Below are 20,140 nucleotides of genomic sequence, written 5' to 3'. Positions count from 1 at the left end.
TAACTTGACTAGTAGCACCTGGTGGTTTAGTGGTTCCAGTGCTCTAGTCAGAATGTTGGCTTTATAGAGGATGAGTTCCCCTGGGTTGGCTTGTACTCAATGCACGTAATGCCACCAGGGTGTAAACTCTTACGGGCCGCATCTGACTGAAGTGCCTTAACCCACTAAATCACCAGGTGCCTAGTTAGTACCGTACTGTAGTTGTAGTTGTGACCCAAAGTTCACCTGAAATATGAAGCCAGGTGACTGCAGGTTGAAGTTGTCCCCATCCTGCAACTTACCATCCCCCTCTCTGGGACAGGGAGGGAGCTGAGAGGTATTTGCATTACTGGGCAGAAAAGCCACTCAGCTATGTTGGTGCCACCACATGAAGGTGCCCCTCTCCAACACCCAGAGTTAAAAATGTGAAATAAATAAATGTTTTAGCACTACGGTATATGTCCTTTTTAAGCATCTAAACTGTCAGAAAACTGTTGACACAGGTGCTATACAGTACTTTGCAGATGACAGGTGACTAATGAAATGTTCAGGTGGGCTGGGGAGTGTCCATAGAGTACTACACACACTCATTTGAACAGGTGGTGCCATTCTCCTACAGTGAATACTCATAACCTTTGCCAACTTTATCAAAGTACAGAAATTTTTGCCAATGTGTGAAGTGGAGGAAATTGTGAAAGGGAACATTTTCATGGGTGTTTTTTTCAAATATTACATTCTATTTTAAGCAATTTAATATGGGGAAGAGTTGAAGAGTACTGCACATTGCTAATTTATGTAGAGACACATCTTTGCCAATATATGATGTGGAGGAACTCATGAATGGAAACATTTTGAAGGATTTTTTTTTTTTTTTTTTTTTTTTAAGTATACTGTATGCATTTTGATACTATAATATGGGGAGGAAGTTTATGAAAACTCTACGGAGAAAATATTTGATTACTACAGGTAATGATATGGAAGGAATTAATTAGACTACTGTAACACAATGAATTGTGCTGAACACAAAATGTCTGAAAATAAGAGAAACAAAATGTGATAAAAATCTAATAATGCACGATCTCAATAAACTTGGCAAAATATTTTTGAGCAGAAAACCAACGAAATATACTGTATATCCCAAAACAAGAAATACAAACTACGTTAGATGCTACAGTAAAATGCACGCAAAACTAATTCCATTATTTTTTCCCATTCAGTTTTTTGCGGAATTTGAACGACCTTACACTCATTACTCATATCAGTGATGTAAAATCAAATAAGCTGTGAACTGAATTAAAGAGTTTAGAGTGCTCGAGCAAGTGTTAAAATGCGCGCCTCAGTTAAATCCGAACCTAGTACCAAATGAATCGCAGACTGATGCGTTCTGTAGGTGACCACCGAATACCTGTACTTTTATAAGCACAGTTTCTCAATACAAAAGCTCAGCCCAGAAGGAAGCATCTACATTCTTCGACTCGGGTGCTCAGATTTTATGACTCATGACAATGACCATGTGGATAAAATGCTTAGCCGTATTAAAATTAAGTCATGGTATTTATTTCTTGTTATTATTTCAGTGGCTGACTGAAATATATATATTTTTATTTCATTTGGAATGTGGGCACTTTAAACATAATATTGTTCGACGAATTGTAACCAGCATCAGCGGGAGGTGAGGCGGGAATTACTGTATTTTGGGGTACGTCGTATTTCCTTTCCATTCTGATTTTGTCACTGGTGAAAATTTCTGTTTAACAGTTCCATTAATATGCCCAGTTTATTTTTTTCATACCTTCATACGAAATTACTAGCTTTTTTCTTTTTCAGACGGGTTAGTCCTCATTAACTCCACTAATGAGAATTTTGACCTGAATAAAATAGTCTGTAATTAGCAAGACCAATAAATGGCGTCCTGAAGCTGAAGGGGTTAAAATGATTTGGGGAGTCATGAGGATTTTTTTTTTTTTTTTTAATTTCAGTTTAGGACAGCCAAGGCCTATGCTCTGTTCACTTTGATTACCGTATTTATGAAATTGCCATCACAACTCGGGGAATTATAGACCTGTAGGAAAAAAAAAAAAAATGTTACGTATAGGTCACGAAATTCAACAGTTAGGATGCTGAACTGCAGTAGTGTGTTGTTCTGTTCAGCTACTGGAAATATGAGGCAAAAAGATGATGAACTGGTTGTGGTATTGTATTTTACCCTAACAATATAAGCTAACCAAATAATTAATCTAACTATCCTATTATTCTCAGAAAATGATACAAAGGACCACCATATTTCACAGTTTTCTCCTGTTTTTCCTTACCTTAGCTCCTCATGGGATTTTATAAGTATTTTCTGGTTGTATTTTCAAGTTTCAATTTGTAATTTCTTTTAAAGGTGATGATTAGCATTTTAAAAAGCAGTGTTTGTTTACTGATGTAAGCCATCTTGTGGTGCATGAAGAAAGACACAATCTTAGAACACCATTTTTGAATGAAATCACCCTTATCATGCCTATTTATCCAAGCCTAACCTAAATTTTCATCGCATAAACCAGCCTTATTTATCCTAATCTAATATAACCGATTTTATGGAAATCTAACCAATTTTATGCTAACCTAACCAAACTCATCCTAAATCAACCTATCCTATCTCTTCTGTAATAAGGCTGCAAGAGGGTGGTTGGGAATGTAGGACGTGAGTGAAGAGGAACCTTGTTTCAGTTATTATTTGTGTGGCCCCAGGAGAATACGAATATTAGTAGATTTACGGTACTGATGCATGCAGGACATCCACTTTTGGGATGCCTAGATAGCTCTGCTGTAAGATATTGCCCATGTTTATTGATGGATTGGCTTCATACTCAAAAATGCACTTCTGTACATCTCTACAAAGCCATTATTAATGCAAAATAAAAGAAAAATACATAAAAATGTACAAAATAAGGCAAGAAGAAGGAGAGGAATGGGCAGTCACCCAAGAGCAGCACTGGTTTACAATGAGTGAGTGGATGGTGAGCATCCCCACCTGAAGTGGTTAAAGATTTCCCAAAACAATCTCCAGTAACCCATCAAGGATGTGAGAATTTCAACTTTTGTTCCTGCTGCCACCAGATGCTTCTGTTCAGCACAGGAATGGCCACACATTATACAACCCACAAATTATACATATACCATACAGCATAGGAGATACTTTTTATATCCTCCTTTAATGCGACTTTATGATATCTTAGTTCAATAAAACTGTTTGGAGGCAGCAAGAATAAAACTGAAATAAATTATATCAGTGTGGGAGAGTTATCGTACCTGTGGGAGAGATGGTAGTGCCTGTGGGACTTGAATGGTGATGAATGAGTGTATGGTCCATGTACCTGGGCATGCTGTTGATTAATTCTCCATCTTCTGTGTTTTCTCTCTCTGTCTGTTCTAAATCCCACCGCATCATCCTACGGTGGGAAAAAGAGATTAGAATGATTATTTATTTACACTTTCATTTTATCTATTTATTTTTCTTTTCAGTATTATTCATCATAGTACTATCTACCTAGCTGAAGCAGTCATAATTCTGTTTTCCAGTGAGTTAACATGCAGATGAGCCTGGGACAGTAACAACAGCCTCATTATCTGACCTGTGCTGTGTTTACGAAGGACCTCAGCAAATAACTGACCCAGGCTACAATTCATCCTTTTAATACTTCTTTTAATACTTCTTGTGTTCAGGTATGAACAGTTTTGTTTTTTTGTGAGAAATGAATTTCAAATTACTGTACAATACATATGGCTGTAGTGAATTTATCGAGTTTGGAGTGAGTGATTGACTAGAGTGTGTGGGAGTAGGCGGAGAGGGAGAGGAAGACCGTTGATAAGGTAGGGGGGGATGGGTTAGAGATACAGGGAGAATAGGCTGATGGTAAAGGACAGGGTGACATGCAGGAATTTTGCATTGCCATGCCTTGGCAATTATAGATATACTGTTTAAGACAGGGAGATACTGTAGATTACAGAAACTGCAATATCTAAGCCATAAAAGCTAACTTGCCAAGACCAGAAAGTTCTCTCAGCCCAGGTTACCCCTCTTACTTTTACTTAGTATTAATGTCTGTTTTGTTCAGACTCTGTTTTTCTGTAAAAGCAGATTGAGGTGGCACTCACGATTATCCCAGCATTGATTTTTCCAACGGTACATAATGTATTGCAGCTTATTAGATTATTACCTTATGTGATTTAATAGTAGTAAAATTTGCTCTTAACATATGAAGCACATTTAAGATTGTTTTTAAGCGGACATTAGACAATTTTATTGAGGTGAAGGACACCACTCCTTTAGGGAGTTAATAAAGGCTGCAATATTGAAGTGGCTGTATTTTAGATGTGGTTCAGTTATTTTTAAAATTATTTCAAGATTCATATTAATGCTGTGTGAAACTTTGGACTGTTATTTGTTATAAATGAAGGTACAATACTTCCTGTGAATATTACTGTAAGGTTACATCTCACCCCTTCTTTACTGTTTCATCGCTCCCTTCCTTTCTCCACCCTACTCACTCTTCAATGCTGCTTCCTTCCTTCCTACTTCCTTCCCACCCAGTCCTTCTCCCTTCAGTTCATAGTCTCCATCCCTAATAAGACCTATACATTTCAGGCCGAGTAACAATGGCAGAGAGTCAGGCCAGCAGTAACAGTAGCAACAGCATGGGTCCAAGACAGGTGCAGTGAAGTATACAGTGTTGTGGGGTGATGGTGGTCTTGCTTGATTCCTGCATGCTTGCTTGTTGAATGGGTAAATAGGTTGCCAATGTGCCTCTCACATCCTACAGTCACTCTGCTGTGTTCCATCTTTTACTGTATTTAACTGGTAAAAATCATATGTTGCTAGTTCCTCCTCTTATGCTCTCTGTTACTTTGTCACTGTGTCAACTGTTTAAGTGATAAATAAGCTGCTGATACTTCCTTTTACATTATCTTTGTCTGTCTGTCCAATGAGCTGTAATTATGCAGATGCCACCCCTCTAGCAACTAGTTCCTATGCTACTAATGTATGTCTACCTGTAGGTTTGAAATGTTAAATACATTATGCTGCTAATTTTTCTCTTACTATCACCTGTCACATCAATAAATATGATGCTAATGCCTCCTATATTAATAATCACAAAATCACCTTATTGCTATTATATTAGCTACTCCAAGTTGTAAATATAATAGTGCCACCCCTCTCATGCTTACTTCCAGTGCTGCTGTGTCTGTTTTTTAATTGGTTAATATGTTTCCTCTGGCACTCTCTCACACTCCCCTTGCTACTATTGAAGTAATTTGTCTGTGTATTTGATGTCATTCATCTGTGTATGAGATGCTACTCAGCAGTCCTATTGTTGCTGAACTCATGTTGTTTGGTTGCTGAAAATGCTGGAAGTCCTTCATTGCTGTGACTTATACAGTTCACCCTAGCATTAATCATCATCATCATCATCATCATCATTCTTTGAAGTTCTGGTATGACACAGGTGGGTATTTGATGACCAGTTGCATATTTTTTAACATTTTTCAACACTAACACTCCCTGTGTGAGTATCATTATGTAACTACTGTAATTTACTATCACAAGCAAAAGTTAAGTGACATTCTTCTGCCCAACATTATGTTTACAACAATTTTTTATTTCCTTCAATGACATGAGAGAGTATCCATCCCTCTCACACTTTTCTTTCATGTACTTTGTATTGTCACCTATCCTATATAAAAAAGTTTTCACGTAACATCGTATAGCACCACAGTTGGAAGCATGTGTACTTTTGGTTGTGACAGTATGGTACATGTTCTGAATCGTGCATGATTAATTGAAGCACTTTTTTAACATTACAAAATAAAAGATTTGTAATTAGTTCTGCATGTTTCTAGTAATGGAGACTGTGTAGTAGCTGGAATTTGCAGTGTATTGTAATAATGTACTAAGAATGCCAGCATTGCAAATGTAACATGAATAACTGCTGTAATTTCCTTTCTTTGGAGAGTATGATGACAGTTATTTTTCTTACCCTCTTCAGCCAAAGGATGTCTTTTGTATATTATTCTGGCTGTCTCCAGGTGCTTATATACACCAGCTTTGCTATAGGATTGACTGTTGTTCAATGGTTTGCTGGTACGATCTTTTGACCACCCTTTCTTCAATATGCAGCAGCCATATTTGCTTATACATGTGGTACAACCTCATTCAAAGCACTTTTTTTTTTTTTTTTTTTTTTCCCCTGTATATGATTGCTGATTTTGCTGATACAATTTTTATGACCCCATACTGAGTATTTTTTTTATTTTATTTTTTCATTTATTTATTTTTTTTTTTTACATATATTTGATTTGCTGATTACGCTTATATGATTGTTACGATCCCTGTGTTTGATATACTGTATGATTGATCATCAACTGATTAAGTTTCCAGGAACGTAACCCTATCGTATAGCAAGGTTGGACTGTGGCATTGACTTTAGAAGAGATTTTTAAAATGGAGAAGTTAGATGTAGCCTTCACTGACCTCCAAAATACTGTATTAGACATTGTTTTAACTGAGGTGGTTTGGACATGTGGAGAGAATGGAGAATGAATGACTGACTAAAGGGTGTATGTAGGTGAGGTGGAGGGAGGGACGGGGGGAGGAAGACCGAGGATGAGGTGGAGGGATGGAGTTGAGAGGTATATGAGGGAGGGGGGAGGGTAGTCAAATGGTGGGTGACAGCGACATGGAGGCGTTTCGTCTGCGGCCACCCTTTGCAAGATTAGGGCATCAGGCTATAGATAGATAGATTAATAAGTCTGGCCATGTGGGGAGGATGGAAATGGTAGAATAAGATAATACTACAACTCATCATACTTCTGATAGCACTTCTTCATGACTAACACTATATTTTAATGTTAATTTCTTGTTAAAAGTTCAGCTTGCAAGATGGTGAGACAGCAAATTTGTATCTACTTAAAGTTAACATAGTAGAAGTAGAGTAACCCCAAACTGTCAAGCTGAGAGTAAAAATGGTTTTAGATGTTACAGAATGAGAGGGTTAGAGGGGGTACCTGACTTGTGGAAGTGCAATACTGACAGTGTGCATATGTCATGTGACTCATAGTGTTGATCTAATATTTCCTGGCAGGATGATGATGATACTGGTAATGCATCCACCACCTCTACAGAGATTATGAGGAACTCTGTATGTAACGTAATCTATTTTCTTCTTTGATGTTGTGCATGTTGCTACTCTGTTGTCGTCTGTGATTTTCTTTGCATGTCACTGTTCTGTTGTCTTCTTGGATATTTAAACTTTTGTTGGGCTCATTGTGTAACTAATGTAGTGTCATGTTTCATATTTTCTTCAAGTTACTGCTCTTTTGTCATCCTTGATGCTTAAATGTCTATCAGTCTCTGTTGATAACTTATCTGTTGTCTCCTTTGATAGTTAAACTTCTAACATGCTACATACAAGTACTCTGTTGTCTTTCGTGATACCTTAGCTTTCAGTAGGCTCTGTGAATGTATATTGCATGATCTTTGATTTTTAAATTTCTAACATTATTTAATTACTCTTTCATTTTGTCCCTCATTTAAACTTGTTATTGTAATACACTCACTGTACAACTGCTTAATTAAGAGGGGAACTTCTAACATTATATCTGACCACTCTTTGTTTTCTCAGCTGTTTAAACTTGCAGCTGCAGTAAACCCTAAACAGAATCATTTCAATATAAAAAGCCTCCTTGGTGGATTTCCATCATTTCCATTTGTTAACAACTTTCCCTTATATTATGCTGTCCCAATATCATGATGTGAACACTAAAAGGTTATTTCTTCAATATCATGATATAAAACATCAAAAGGTAATTTCTTATTTACAGGACAAGTAAATCTGTTGATAAAAAACACACAATACAGTAAGTCCTCATTGCACCTTTATTTTTGTTTTTTCATTTTCCCCACTGAATACAGAAAAACTGTCCATTAAAAGCCTTTGTTCCGTGCTTGTTTGTGAGTTTCCTCAGATTTCCAGTACCAGTTATTTGGAAAAATGTGACATTTTATGATACATCCCCAACATACCATGCTTACTTCCTGTTTTTTATACTTTTTTGAACCCTAATGTTGGTCAAAATTGACATCTCTCTATCCCGTATACAGAGTTGTATAAACAGATTATCGTAGCACCAGAATATGGTGCTAGTCACGAAAAAGTGCTGTGGAAAGGATGCAGAGTAACAGTACCTGTAGTATTTTTTCTGCCACTGAGCTACATGAAAGAAACTACAAAAAAGATGACAATCTGGGCCGAGTTAGAGTTAATAGAATATAGCACAATAACTGAATCACCACTTAACCTGTTCTTACTCTACCCCCATATTCATCACCAGGAGATCATGTCGGAGGCAGCAAACAAGCATGTGCGAGACAAATACCGAGACCTGTTGCAGAACTTCCAAGAGCAGACAGGAGGTGGTGCTGAGGATGGGGTCTCCTTAGATAACCTCCAAGCCGTGGTGCGCAAGGCCAATGAGGCATTTAGTGAAGGTGTGTGATAACCATTATCTTATTTGAGACATAAATGGACCCACCCAGACTAAAATGCAGTCATCACCAGTCCTGTTTCAGTAGAACACCAAATCCAACTCGAAGCACTTCACAATATCCTACAACTCAAATAATCCTCTATACCCTCACGCAATGTAACCCCTCACACCACAACACACTATCCTCATGTACCTCACTGTCACAGAGGATAATGTGTCCCAAGCTGGGCAAGACCAACAAGGCATTCTGTGACGGTGTGTGATGGCTTTTATTTTGTGCTTCAGGCCATTATAGTTTTCATGAAATGCCAAGTATTGATACTGAAGCCCTTAGTGTTGGTATTGATAATGGAGTCTTAACTCTTTTGGTGCATAAACTGTTAACCTTTTCCTCTGCCCTGTCAGTTAACCGACCCAGAGAGGCAGCCATGGATGCTCAGCTGTTGAAGACGTGTGGAACATTAGTTCGCATAAACATTGAGTCATCACAGTCAAACCTCAGGGTGTTCAAGCCAGCAGAATTTGCAAGGAAATTAGTAAGTGGTTATTCTGTGCCAGTCACATAGCCATAATCCTTTCATTACACTGACATAATTTCAGTGGCATAGCCAGAGAGGTGGCCAGAGTGCCAATAGCCACCCTTGAAATGTGCCTGGCCATCCTCAACTTTGGGGGGAAACACCTCCAGATCTTCCCTGAACAGTTCTCCTTGAGACACTTCACAAGTGGGCTTGGCTACCCCGTGGCCGCCCCATTTAAAAAAAAATCTGAGCCACGCTTATGCATATACTTATTTATCTGACTTTATCTGGCAGGTGTTTATGATGCTTAGCTCTAAATGAAATATAAGTGACCTAACTAAATAAATAAGTTAAATAAATATACATACAGAAATACATGTGCAAACATTATGTCTGCTAGATGAGCTAGAATTCCAAGAGCGTGAATAACATCTGGGATGATTGTGTGGCCCATTTCACCATGCATACTAGTGTTAGTTCTTCCATTTTTGTACCTTCTCTGTCCTTGTTTCTGGATTCTGCATCATTCCATCTCTTGCATTGGTATTTTAGTACTGGTGATGATGATAATGACAGTGATGATGATGATAATGACTTAAGTACTTATTTTTCAGATTGGTTTTGCAATGCCTGATGATGATGAAACCAGTGAACAGAATCAACATGACAGCTTAGCCCATCTAGTCAGGTTAGTCTATTGGCCCAAGAATGCATGGGATTCTTGTTAACCCTTTCATGTTTGGGACAGCTCTAATATTCTGCTGCAGCTGATGGCAGACAATTTAATTCAGCTGAGAGTGAGTCATGTAGCAGTCTGAGAGAGTTAATACTGTCACCATTAGCCCTCTCATGGTCACAGCTCTATTATTTTATTCCAGCTAATGCTTGAGAGTTTTATTAAGCTGAAAGTATATCATCTACAGGTGAAAATTAACGTTTCAGCATCATGACATTCAGTTGTGAGAAGCAGACTGAAAAAGACCTGGGTCAAGGTCATAGAGTGTGATTTTTGGGATAGGGGACTGAATAGGGAGGCTGCCAGAGATCGAGCAGCATGGTGAACCGCCATTAGGTCACCAAGGCCTTTAAAAAGGATACGAACGGTTGAGTCTCATAGTAATCTTTTTTGAGGTACGGTATAAGATGGCCCAAGTTTAGCCTGTTTTGACACCAGATAATTTAACTCTACTACTAGGAACTCTTAGCTGAACAAAATCATGTGATGTTAGCCCAGATATAATTCTTGTATGTACCAAGAGCATACAAAGATTTTGGGTAGGTTTCTCAGAACTGAACTGATTCTTCTGCGATCAGCTTGAATAAAGTACCTGAATTCACCATCTGCAGCAGAAAGGTTATGGGAGTAATGCCGATCTGTTTCCCAGGCAGCACTTTACTTGACAGGAAAACCTGCTTATCTTAAGGGTCCAAACCGTAAAGAATAAACGTCACCCCCAGGTAGAACGTGAAGAAGTTAGAGGTAAAGGTAAAGCAAGACTGAAGAACACTAACCCCAATCTGATACCATCTCACCAGTCCTGAACAAGGCAGTCCAACCATATATTCAGTGTAAAAAGTAGGTGTTTGCTTCTAAACGCGTTACATGAAGGTATGTACCATGTAGGACTGCTGGACCTTAAGGAACAGGCTGTCAAGTCTATGCCTTAAATGTAGCACATTATAAAAATAATAAAGAAAATGGAAAGTATTTGTGGCTTACTGGACATGCATAAAGTACAGGACTAAAACCTGGAAATTTCTCTGTTAGGGAACTTTAGGATGATATGGTGTTGATAAGGATGATATTAATTGCAGTAAAGATGATGATGATATTAAAACTAATACTCTGACTTATATCATGACGTTAAAATTAATACTCTGATTTGTATCTTCCAGATTAGGGAGGGCTGTGTCTGGGTTATACAAAAGTGCTGTTGGAGTGGAGCCAATGTACAGCGCAGTTGAGTGGGAGCGACCTGCCAAACCCGCCCCTAAGCCTCGAGAAAGGGTGAAGGATAAGGAAGTCGCTGCTGTTACGAGGCCAACTGAGGTACTACTATGTTTCAAAAGCCAATCCCATGTTGCCCCCATTTAGAGGAAGTTGCTGTAGAGGCACATTTCTGTGTGGTGTCACTGGTCATTATGACTGCCTGGGTTATACTAATATCCCTCAACTACTCTGTCCCTTCAGAGGAGGATGGTGGACTGCTGAAGGAAGGCAGTGTAAGCCTGCAGTCCACTGGGTTCATGTTTTAGATGAACTTGGAGCCACAGCAACAAGTGGAGGGGCTAAGGTTAAGCTACTGTTGTTCAGTACTGTACATTTAAAGTTTTTTTACCATCTTACTTCCCTTGATGGAAATAGGTGGTTGCTTGCTTGCAGTTTAAGGTATACTCAGCGAGACAGACTGGATTTGCTCACAGAAACAACATGATGGAAAACCTCCACTTACCTCCTGGAATCAAATCTACACAAGCCATTACACAGACCATTGTGGGAATTAACATGTACAGTATAATCACAAATACTGTCAAGTTTACATTAATTAACTCCAGCTTTTACCATATTCCAACTCATTATTTTTATCTATACCTGTTGGATTTATTCATTTATTTTTTTTTTTAATGATACTGGTATTATTTAATCTTGCGTCTTGGTTGAAAAAGTGGATAACTGCGTTAGGGTGAAGACCCATTAACTACATGGTCAGTGAATAATCAGTACTGGCAAAAACTGAAACTAAGCTGTTAAGTAACTGATTTATTGATCTGCACCTGCTGTACTGAAGTTAACCCCTTTAGTTAATTTATGTTAGTTTTATATTGCTTCAGCTATAGTGAGACTGTTCTTTTAAGCTTAGCAAATCCCTGTCTTAGTGGACCAGTTAAAGATGGCTGTGGTATATCTCACCCTTTCAATTTAATATCATATTCTGTGCTAAATAAAGTTGGCAAGAGCATAGCCAAAAGTACTAGTAGTAGCTAACTGTAATCCCAGGCTCCTCAGAATTATGAACCTAGTGGACTGCAGACTGAAGTTACCATTCTTTAGGGGGTACTGAGTGGGAACTGAGGGACGTTTGCCACCACATGAAGGTGTCTTCCTCCAGCATCAACAGTGAAAAGCATGTCATCACAGTAAATGAATTACTGTGGCTGAGTATAAACTTGGATTTGTACTATCTGTTGCAGATATATACGTGATTTCATGTTACGTGGTAAATTCTTAATTAAAATTAGCTCATAGTTAGAATAATGGATTAGCAAGTGATTTTGGCATGAACAGAGAAGGAAGATGAGGTAGAGGCATTCAAGATGTACAGTCGGGGATTAGCAGGCAATATCAAAGGGAATAGAAGAGGAGGGAGAGACAGAGGTGGTTTTCAAGACACAGAAACAGAGATATACAGAGGCCAAAATATGTCAAAATTTGTTGCTGTTTTGGACAGAATATATGCTAAAATGTTTCTATATGTTACTGTATTTGCAGGTGACATCTCAGAGACTAGAGGAAGAGGGAGAGGCAGAGGTAGTGTCCAGGATGTACAAGGTGCTGAAACAGAGATACATAGAAGCCGGCAACAACCCACTTTGTTTCTTCGGCTTTGTGGTTGACCCTGACAGTTACTCGCGCACTATAGAGAATATTTTCAACACCAGCCTCCTTGTGAGAGAGCAACTGGCTGGAATGAGTGAAGGTAGGCTGGAGACTAAGGTTATATCAATGTTGTTATTGTTGTTGAAGACAAGTTGGGGGCTAGAGCTCCTGTTGTTGTTTCAGATTCACCAGATGTAAACTTGATGTCACCCTCGTCATCCCGAACCTTATTTCCCACCCGAGCATGGAGTGAAGTATGGTCCAGAAAGCAGAGAAAAATAAATGAAAGGTAGAGGACAATCAACAACTTTTCATAGTAAATGGGTTGTACTTTCATTAACTAACTGTTCAAGCCTCCACATCATAGCTTTCTCACGCAAGTCCTTCATTTTACCTATCAGCTGATGTCAAACTGATGACTATCACATGATTAGGTAAAAAGTGGTGCCAAACCCTTATCATATACTCCTTGTACCCTGCCGTAGGGTGGGAAAGGAAGTCCGGATGATGATTACACGATTCTCCCAGCCAGCTCAGTCCTATGTTAGTTTCTTAGCCTCATCAACCTCCATACCTGGCTTTCTGTTCCATTGATGGGCTATACCATCACTAGCCACCATTTTGAACTCAATGAATAATGGCAAAAAAATGTATCCTTACAAATTGATATTTCATTTCACAGTGAATGTTGGTGCTATTCCTTCAGTTTTTGTAAGGCAGATGTTACTGAATGTACTCTGTAATTCACATGTATCATATTCCATCTTTCTGAATTGTTACTAGAAATATTTTATAGCAGGCATGCACATAAAAAGAGATACCAGTGGGGAATAGTTAATAATTTCATCTGTTTCAACTTGCAAAGCTACTGTATGGTGTCATCCACTATAGCCTACCACAGACTTGAGAATTGACTAGGCTATACATTAACAGAGTGGGCAGAATTACTGGTAACAGTAAAGGCTGGATGCTTTCTTTGTAATTACACTGATGTAGGACAAGAAATGTTGTTAGGAAGGCATATCTTCATGTGGTGGCATTGATATAACCCTGTGGCTCTGCATCCTGGTTATACACACATCCCTTAAACTCCCTATTCCCTGAAAGAAGCATGGTGAACCACAAGAGAAGGTCAGCTCCAGCCTGCAGTCCACCAGGTTCATGTTTGGATGATTCGGGGTCCGTAACAACAATAGGAGAAATAATAATATTGTAACAAACACTTATGACTTTTGATGTTCACAGATAACAATGGCTTGCCGATGATCGCGCCACTACAAAAGAACAGACCGACAGTGGGTGGAACATGCAAACAGTGTATCATCAGCCTGTCCAAGAGTGAGTGGAAGGAGGTGGTGGACACATTTGAAATAAAAAGGCCCATGATACCTCCACCAAAGCGGTTGGATAAAAGGAAACAGTGATATGGAGAAACTTACTGGATTTGTGTTACGATGGCATTCCACTCTCACGTTTAAGTTTGTTTTGTGTTGTATCATTCCATTTGTCTACTTTCTAGAGAAAAAGTGAGTGAGTGAGTAAGTGCGTGCGTGCGTGCTTTGGATGCTATTCATCCTATGCAATTACAACATATTGGAAAATTTGGTAAGAATTTTGATGATAAAACATTCTATTTTCATGTTATTTTGATCACTATGCTGTACTCAATTCATGTGATACGAAATAATTGTTATAACAGTATAGCTAGTACAGTAATATTAAGTTCTATTTATATTGTGCGGCTGTTGGCTCAAATTACCAAAGAAATTTAAATGTTTACTTAGGTAATTGTGAATATGTATTAAATTTACCTCATTCAATTCTAAGATGGGAAAAAAAAAAATGATGATGATGATGATCATTAATTTATGTATTAGAACTGATGATACCTGTAAATGTTGCTCTACCTTTACAGTACTTTATCTCTAAATGCCACAGCAGTGTTTGTAATGACTAGTTTTTCATTGAAATATACAATTTGAAAAACTGAAGTTCCATTTACTTCAACCCTAGACTACCACAATACAGTGAAATAATACTGGAATAGGCACGAGACAGACTTCAGTCTTTATTAATGATATTTTTCAGCAACATAAATTTAGAATATTCACCACAACTCAGCACAGTTGTTGACTTTATACAGGGGTTTACTTCGTCCCTGTGTCTCGTTTAGGCTAACTCATATGTGGGGTGGCTCCCCTCATACAATTCTTCTCAACAAGGTGGAGTCAAAAGCCTTTAATCTCATTGATTCTCCTACTGGCTCCCTTCAACCTGTCTCTTCAATGCACTACTGCATCTTTATCTCTTCTGTTACTGCTTCAAAGGTCACTGTTCCTCTGAACTGACTGCTTGCATCCCTCCACAACTACAGTGGGCACATGGTACTTGACTGGCAGCAAACTTTCATTCCTTTTCTGTCCAACTGTCTAATGCAAAAGTCCTTCATGCATGCAACAGGTCAACTTTGAATGGTGGTGGTGGTGATAGCAGCAGCAGGACAGGTAGTAGTAGTAGTAGTAGTAATGGTGGTGGTATCATCATTATTATGATTATTATTAGTAGTAGTAGTAGTAACAGCAGCAACTCCAGGTCCAAATGAAATGTGAACCCTGTGGACTGCAGGCTTGAGCTACCCCTCCTGCAGTCCACCATCCACGTCCCTCAACTCCACCAGTCCCATGATGTACTGTCAATCTAGCTATACACTGTACGAGTATATAGCCGCATATGCCTTAATAATGGAAGGAGTGGCACTCCATCTTCTGCCATCAGGCAGCCCTGTCTCTAAATCAAACCCTCCCTCTCTCATGTATTATCTTCATCCCATCCCTCCACATTATTTCATTTTATCACGTCACTCTCCTCTGCCATCTGGCTGCCCACTCTCCAACATATCATCCCTCTCATATCTCTCTACCCCGTCCCTCCATCTCATCTATTATTCTTTTACCCTATTACTTAATCACTTCACTCCCATGATACATTTCCCATTATTTATCCTATCACTGGACGATTTTATTCAGTTCTGGAGAAATACTTTGATGTGGAAAAGTTGATACAGCCTTCATCAACTCCCTAACGCACCTTTATCTCAGCCTTCTCAGGTTGAATGACAGCCTGGTGGTAACAAGGGGAGAGAGAGAAAGAATATTAACACTACTCAGTGCAAGTCACGAGGAAGTGAAGTGGAACTGTTATACACCAGCAGCAGTCTTATTCTATCATGGAGCTATGAGAAATAAGTTGCAAAAAGACGAAAATCTCGTTAAAGTTATAATGGACGAACTAAAGGCTACAGTACCACTACTACGAAAAAATCTGACAATATTTCCTGGTCGATGGTCGTATTCTAAGTGGCTGAGGAGATCTTGTAATGCTTTTTCCTTGGAGATTTATTCCTGCCGAGGACGCGATTTCTTCTACTCCTGCTACCAAACGATATATTTATGCTTAAAAATTATTCTCTAAGTGAAGGGGTGATGAATGCTGTGTTTAACCATCAACAATGCACATCTATCAATCTATCTATTGCCAGACACCATAATCCCGCAAAGGGTGGCCATTTGACACTTAGTTGTTTTACAGGGAGGGGCACCAACCCTCCACCAACCCACTTGTTGACACGTAGGAAGCACGTATGGTTTGGTTATATGGTTACCACCCAGCGTTGTAAATGGTTTCTTGGCTTACAGGAAACCATTTGGCTTGTCACTCAATGTAAAGCCACCTGTAAAGGAAAGAAAAGGAATAAGAAGTGACAGGAAAGATAGGAGAAATAGGAAGAGAGGAGGGCAGGCACAGAAAAAGAATGATAAAAGCTAATCATCAATAATAAACACGGGTCTGTAACTCCACGACGATTCATTTACCGGATATTGAAAGATCACGGGCCTAGCTATGCATTAGTAATTCTTTAACATCTGCAAGATACCACAATGCCAAAATTTACTGAACACTCGTACAGGAATACTGCGTTTACACTAACGTGGCCTAAAACTGCCATCTTTCCATTCTGAAATATGAACTACAGCAACAATCCCCTGAATGTGGTGCTGATCCCGAAAAAGTGCTATGAGGAGAATGAACGTTAGAGCCAAGGGAATGTCTCTACCACTGCCGTAGTAGTCTCTTTCTGGCCACTGGCGTAGTATTTTTTTTTTTTTTACCACTGGCCTACGTGAAATATACTGGAGGACGAAAAGTTGGGCCAAGATAGAGTAAAAACAGAGTAGCAGCCTAGTGATTTCATGAAACTTACCTAAGTATGTGAAGGCACAGTGCAATGGGAACTCTGCTCAAGTTCACCTGGATGATTCAAGTTGGCCAGAATTCTAAGGCGTATTCTTTATTGATTCCCTCTCGTAACTCACACGTGTTTCTCCTGGTAAGACATGGGATACGTCTTGTTCTTTCGGGAAAAAATCCTCGCGCCAATTCAAGTGCGCGAGGGTTCGTGTTTCAATGTAATTTCTTTCGAATATTTAATTTTTCTTTGGGTAACTGCTACATTACCAGGACAAATGAAAATTCATTTTATAGTTGAAATTACCATCGAACATACTGCCGACAAATCCAAATGTTTTTCGTGCTTCGGCTTTTTCTTTTTTCTTTTTTCTTTTTTTTCTTGAATGAACAGGAATTTCTATGCTAATGTATGGCCCGGCCTCCATTACATGTGGAGGAAAACTACGAACTAACAAACTCACGATGGCAACCTCCCCCAACACCCTTACAGTACGACTGGAACAAAAAAAAAATAAAACTCTCAAGTATCCTTTCAGAACTTGAACTATAACTTCAGACGATTTGTTATTATGAGTGACTTTCCGCGCACCGAGAAAACAATCCGTAAAATCTTCAACCCATGAGAAATTTTAGCATTTATAAGTTAGCTATCGTTAGGCAATTTTCCTTTTCAACTTAAACAGTACCCTTTCACCCTCCATTGATAAACGTGGGGCAAAGGAATGTAAATAGATACCGTCCTGTGTGAGTCATCCCCGTGCTCAAGGGTCAACTTACACCACCCTCAGCAACAGCGCTCGGCTGATATTCACGTACAAACTCGCGATCAAATAACTCAGGTTTGTGTAGGAACCACAAGGAGAAGAAAGTTTATGGCTGTTCTGCCTCCAAAAATGCATCCGCGTTAGGAGGAAATATCTTACGGTCATATTTGTTTTGCAGGTAGAACAGGCATGGGGTGATGTGTTTTCCTGTTTGTTGAAGAATCCTATGGGAGGGATGTAGACGGTAGGGATAGTGAAGAGCCAACACCAAGCCAGAAAATGGTTAAATGGCCCTACCGCAGAAGGTTGCAGGGAGAAAAACCAAATGCAAGCTATGAGATAGATTCGGCGTTGGTAGAATCAAAGTACAGTATGTTGGTGACCACATCTAGAAGGCAGTAGGGTTCCCAGCCCCCACCACCACAAATTTTAGTTGCCTCTTAGACACGCAGGGAATACGGGGGTAGTATCACAGTGTAGATACTCTACACTGTGGGTAGTACGGTATTCTGCTTCCCCGGTACCCAGGGATCCCCCTACCCCGGGGGGAGGGGAGGATGGGGAGTCGTAGTATTACCTTTTTCTGACACTAAGCTATGTGAAACAATATGCAAAAGAATGTCAAGATAAAATAAGCATAATTATAACTGTGGAATTGATTGTCAGTTTATGAATCAGCCCGTACAGTCACCCGTCGCTCAAGGTTGCAGTTTCATCATGCTCAGCAACAAATCTGCGTACTTGTTATGACTTTTAGAACATTCGCATCACACAACAGCAATGTTTGATCATGTTTACAGGAACTAGAGAACAAATTTTTTATTCGTTTGGTAGGGTACTGAAAACGAACAAAGGAGCAGTATTTGTGAGCATGACGGGAAGTATCAGGCCAGCATCAATTTGTCCTAATATGTAGGTCATGTTACATTTCTTCTAAGAAAAGGCTGCGCTGCTAGCTTCAGAGATTACCTTATTCTTCAGTCTTGGTTTCAGCTTTTCTATGGTTGCAAAAACTCCTCGTTTGCAAAACATGATGAAATCTGGCTGAACTTGCAACGTGAGCCTCATGTCATGTGAGTATGACATCACCAAAGCGAGAATATAAGGCGCGGGCAGGTGCTGTAGCATCATACACTGCCAAACTCCAGATAAGTGTGCCGCGCTGACTTGGGCTGGTAGAATATTTCCTTATTCCAAGTGGATTCAAGTTATATCGTTTATTCTCCTGACTTGTATTTCTCGAGTCCGAAACTAACGTATACTGAAATCATCAAGCTATACCGGTGAGGCACATACAAAAGTGTCTATAGTGTCTTTCTCGCTACAAGTTGGTGGCCATTAGAATGCAGTGGTTCACGGCGTGGGTTACTGGCGGTGCAGGAGGGCCACACCAGCGACCACCTCATCACCAGCATGGCCATGGGTGTGAGGGTGAAGGCGGCGCCCCCAGTGAGGCACCACACCACCACAACTGCAGGGATGGCCACCACAGGGGGCACCACGGACACCACTGGGGCCATGACCACGAAGGTGACCCTCGTGGTCCCCCTTGCCACTTTGGTGGCCCCCCAGGGCCCTTCCCTGGACACTTTGGTCCTCCTGGCCCCTTCTTTGGGCCCCCTGGTCATTTTCATGGACCTCGTGGCCCTTTCCATGGACCCCCTGGCCACCTTCATGGACCCCATGGCCACCTTCATGGACCTCATGGCCATTTCCATGGACCCCATGGACACTTTCATGGACCACGTGGACACTGTCATGGGCCGCATGGACATTTTCACGACCCTCGTAGTCACTTTCATGACCCCCGTGGTCACTTTCATTGGCCCCATGATCACTTCCACGGACCTCCTGGCCACCACAGTGGATGCCATGGCCACTGAATAGGTGACGTAAAGGTCTGAGTGCCGTGAACATCATGGTGCACCCAGGCCTACTGATCCTCACACCACCTAACCATCTTCATATTCAGCAATCATCGTCATCATCAACATCCCAAACCTCATTACCACCTAAAAAGATCAGGTGAAGAGAGGACAAACTCAAATGAAGCAGTGAGGTGCTGTGCTGAGGCAGGTGGCAGCACAACCAGGTCGAACCATAGTCATTCTCCACCTCCTGGGTTCTTTGGACAATCAGCACTATCGTAAAAACAAAGTTCCATCAAACAGCCTCCGCCGCACTACACCTGTCAGCGCCTACTTCCTGCCGCACTTCAGACATTCTGGCGTTTGTATTACATCACTTTGGTTTCTGCATCCTACTAAGTTGTATATTTTGAAATAAAATCTACTAATTACCTTCAATGATTTTTTTTCTTCCCTATCATACGTCAACCATGTTCAAAGTAGACAGCGATGGTCAAATTCCTTTACACTCTCGTAATACTGAATACAAGATACATTTTTAATACACTGCAGTCAGGATTCAGGTTATTTTTCTTTCATAACACAAAGCAGCAAGAGTATGAAGGAGCAACTATGACCATGTGCAATGTAAGT

The 20,140-nt window shown here is 39.9% G+C and overlaps 1 protein-coding gene across 2 annotated transcripts; it reads left to right on the top strand.

Moving 5' to 3' along the window:
- Positions 1-3,579: 3,579 nt before the first annotated feature.
- Positions 3,580-14,572, top strand: Nse4 (SMC5-SMC6 complex kleisin component Non-SMC element 1). 2 transcript variants are annotated; one of them, XM_080275075.1, is made up of 9 exons: positions 3,580-3,687; positions 4,610-4,674; positions 7,104-7,160; positions 8,353-8,509; positions 8,914-9,044; positions 9,644-9,717; positions 10,926-11,079; positions 12,520-12,727; positions 13,873-14,572. In XM_080275075.1, exons 2-9 carry the CDS (start codon positions 4,621-4,623, stop codon positions 14,049-14,051), a joined length of 1,014 nt encoding a protein of 337 aa, XP_080131201.1. In that variant the 5' UTR covers positions 3,580-3,687; positions 4,610-4,620; the 3' UTR covers positions 14,052-14,572. The 2 variants fall into 2 exon arrangements, with proteins under 2 accessions (XP_080131201.1, XP_080131202.1); XM_080275076.1 differs by lacking the exon at positions 7,104-7,160.
- Positions 14,573-20,140: the final 5,568 nt, after the last annotated feature.

The sequence above is a fragment of the Coenobita brevimanus genome, chromosome 60 (assembly GCF_032717465.1).
Source record: "Coenobita brevimanus isolate Jiangsu-jjx chromosome 60, ASM3271746v2, whole genome shotgun sequence".
Lineage (NCBI taxonomy): Eukaryota > Metazoa > Arthropoda > Malacostraca > Decapoda > Coenobitidae > Coenobita > Coenobita brevimanus.
The sequence above is the reverse complement of the archived record's forward strand: the minus strand, read 5'-3'. Positions and strand labels throughout refer to the sequence as shown.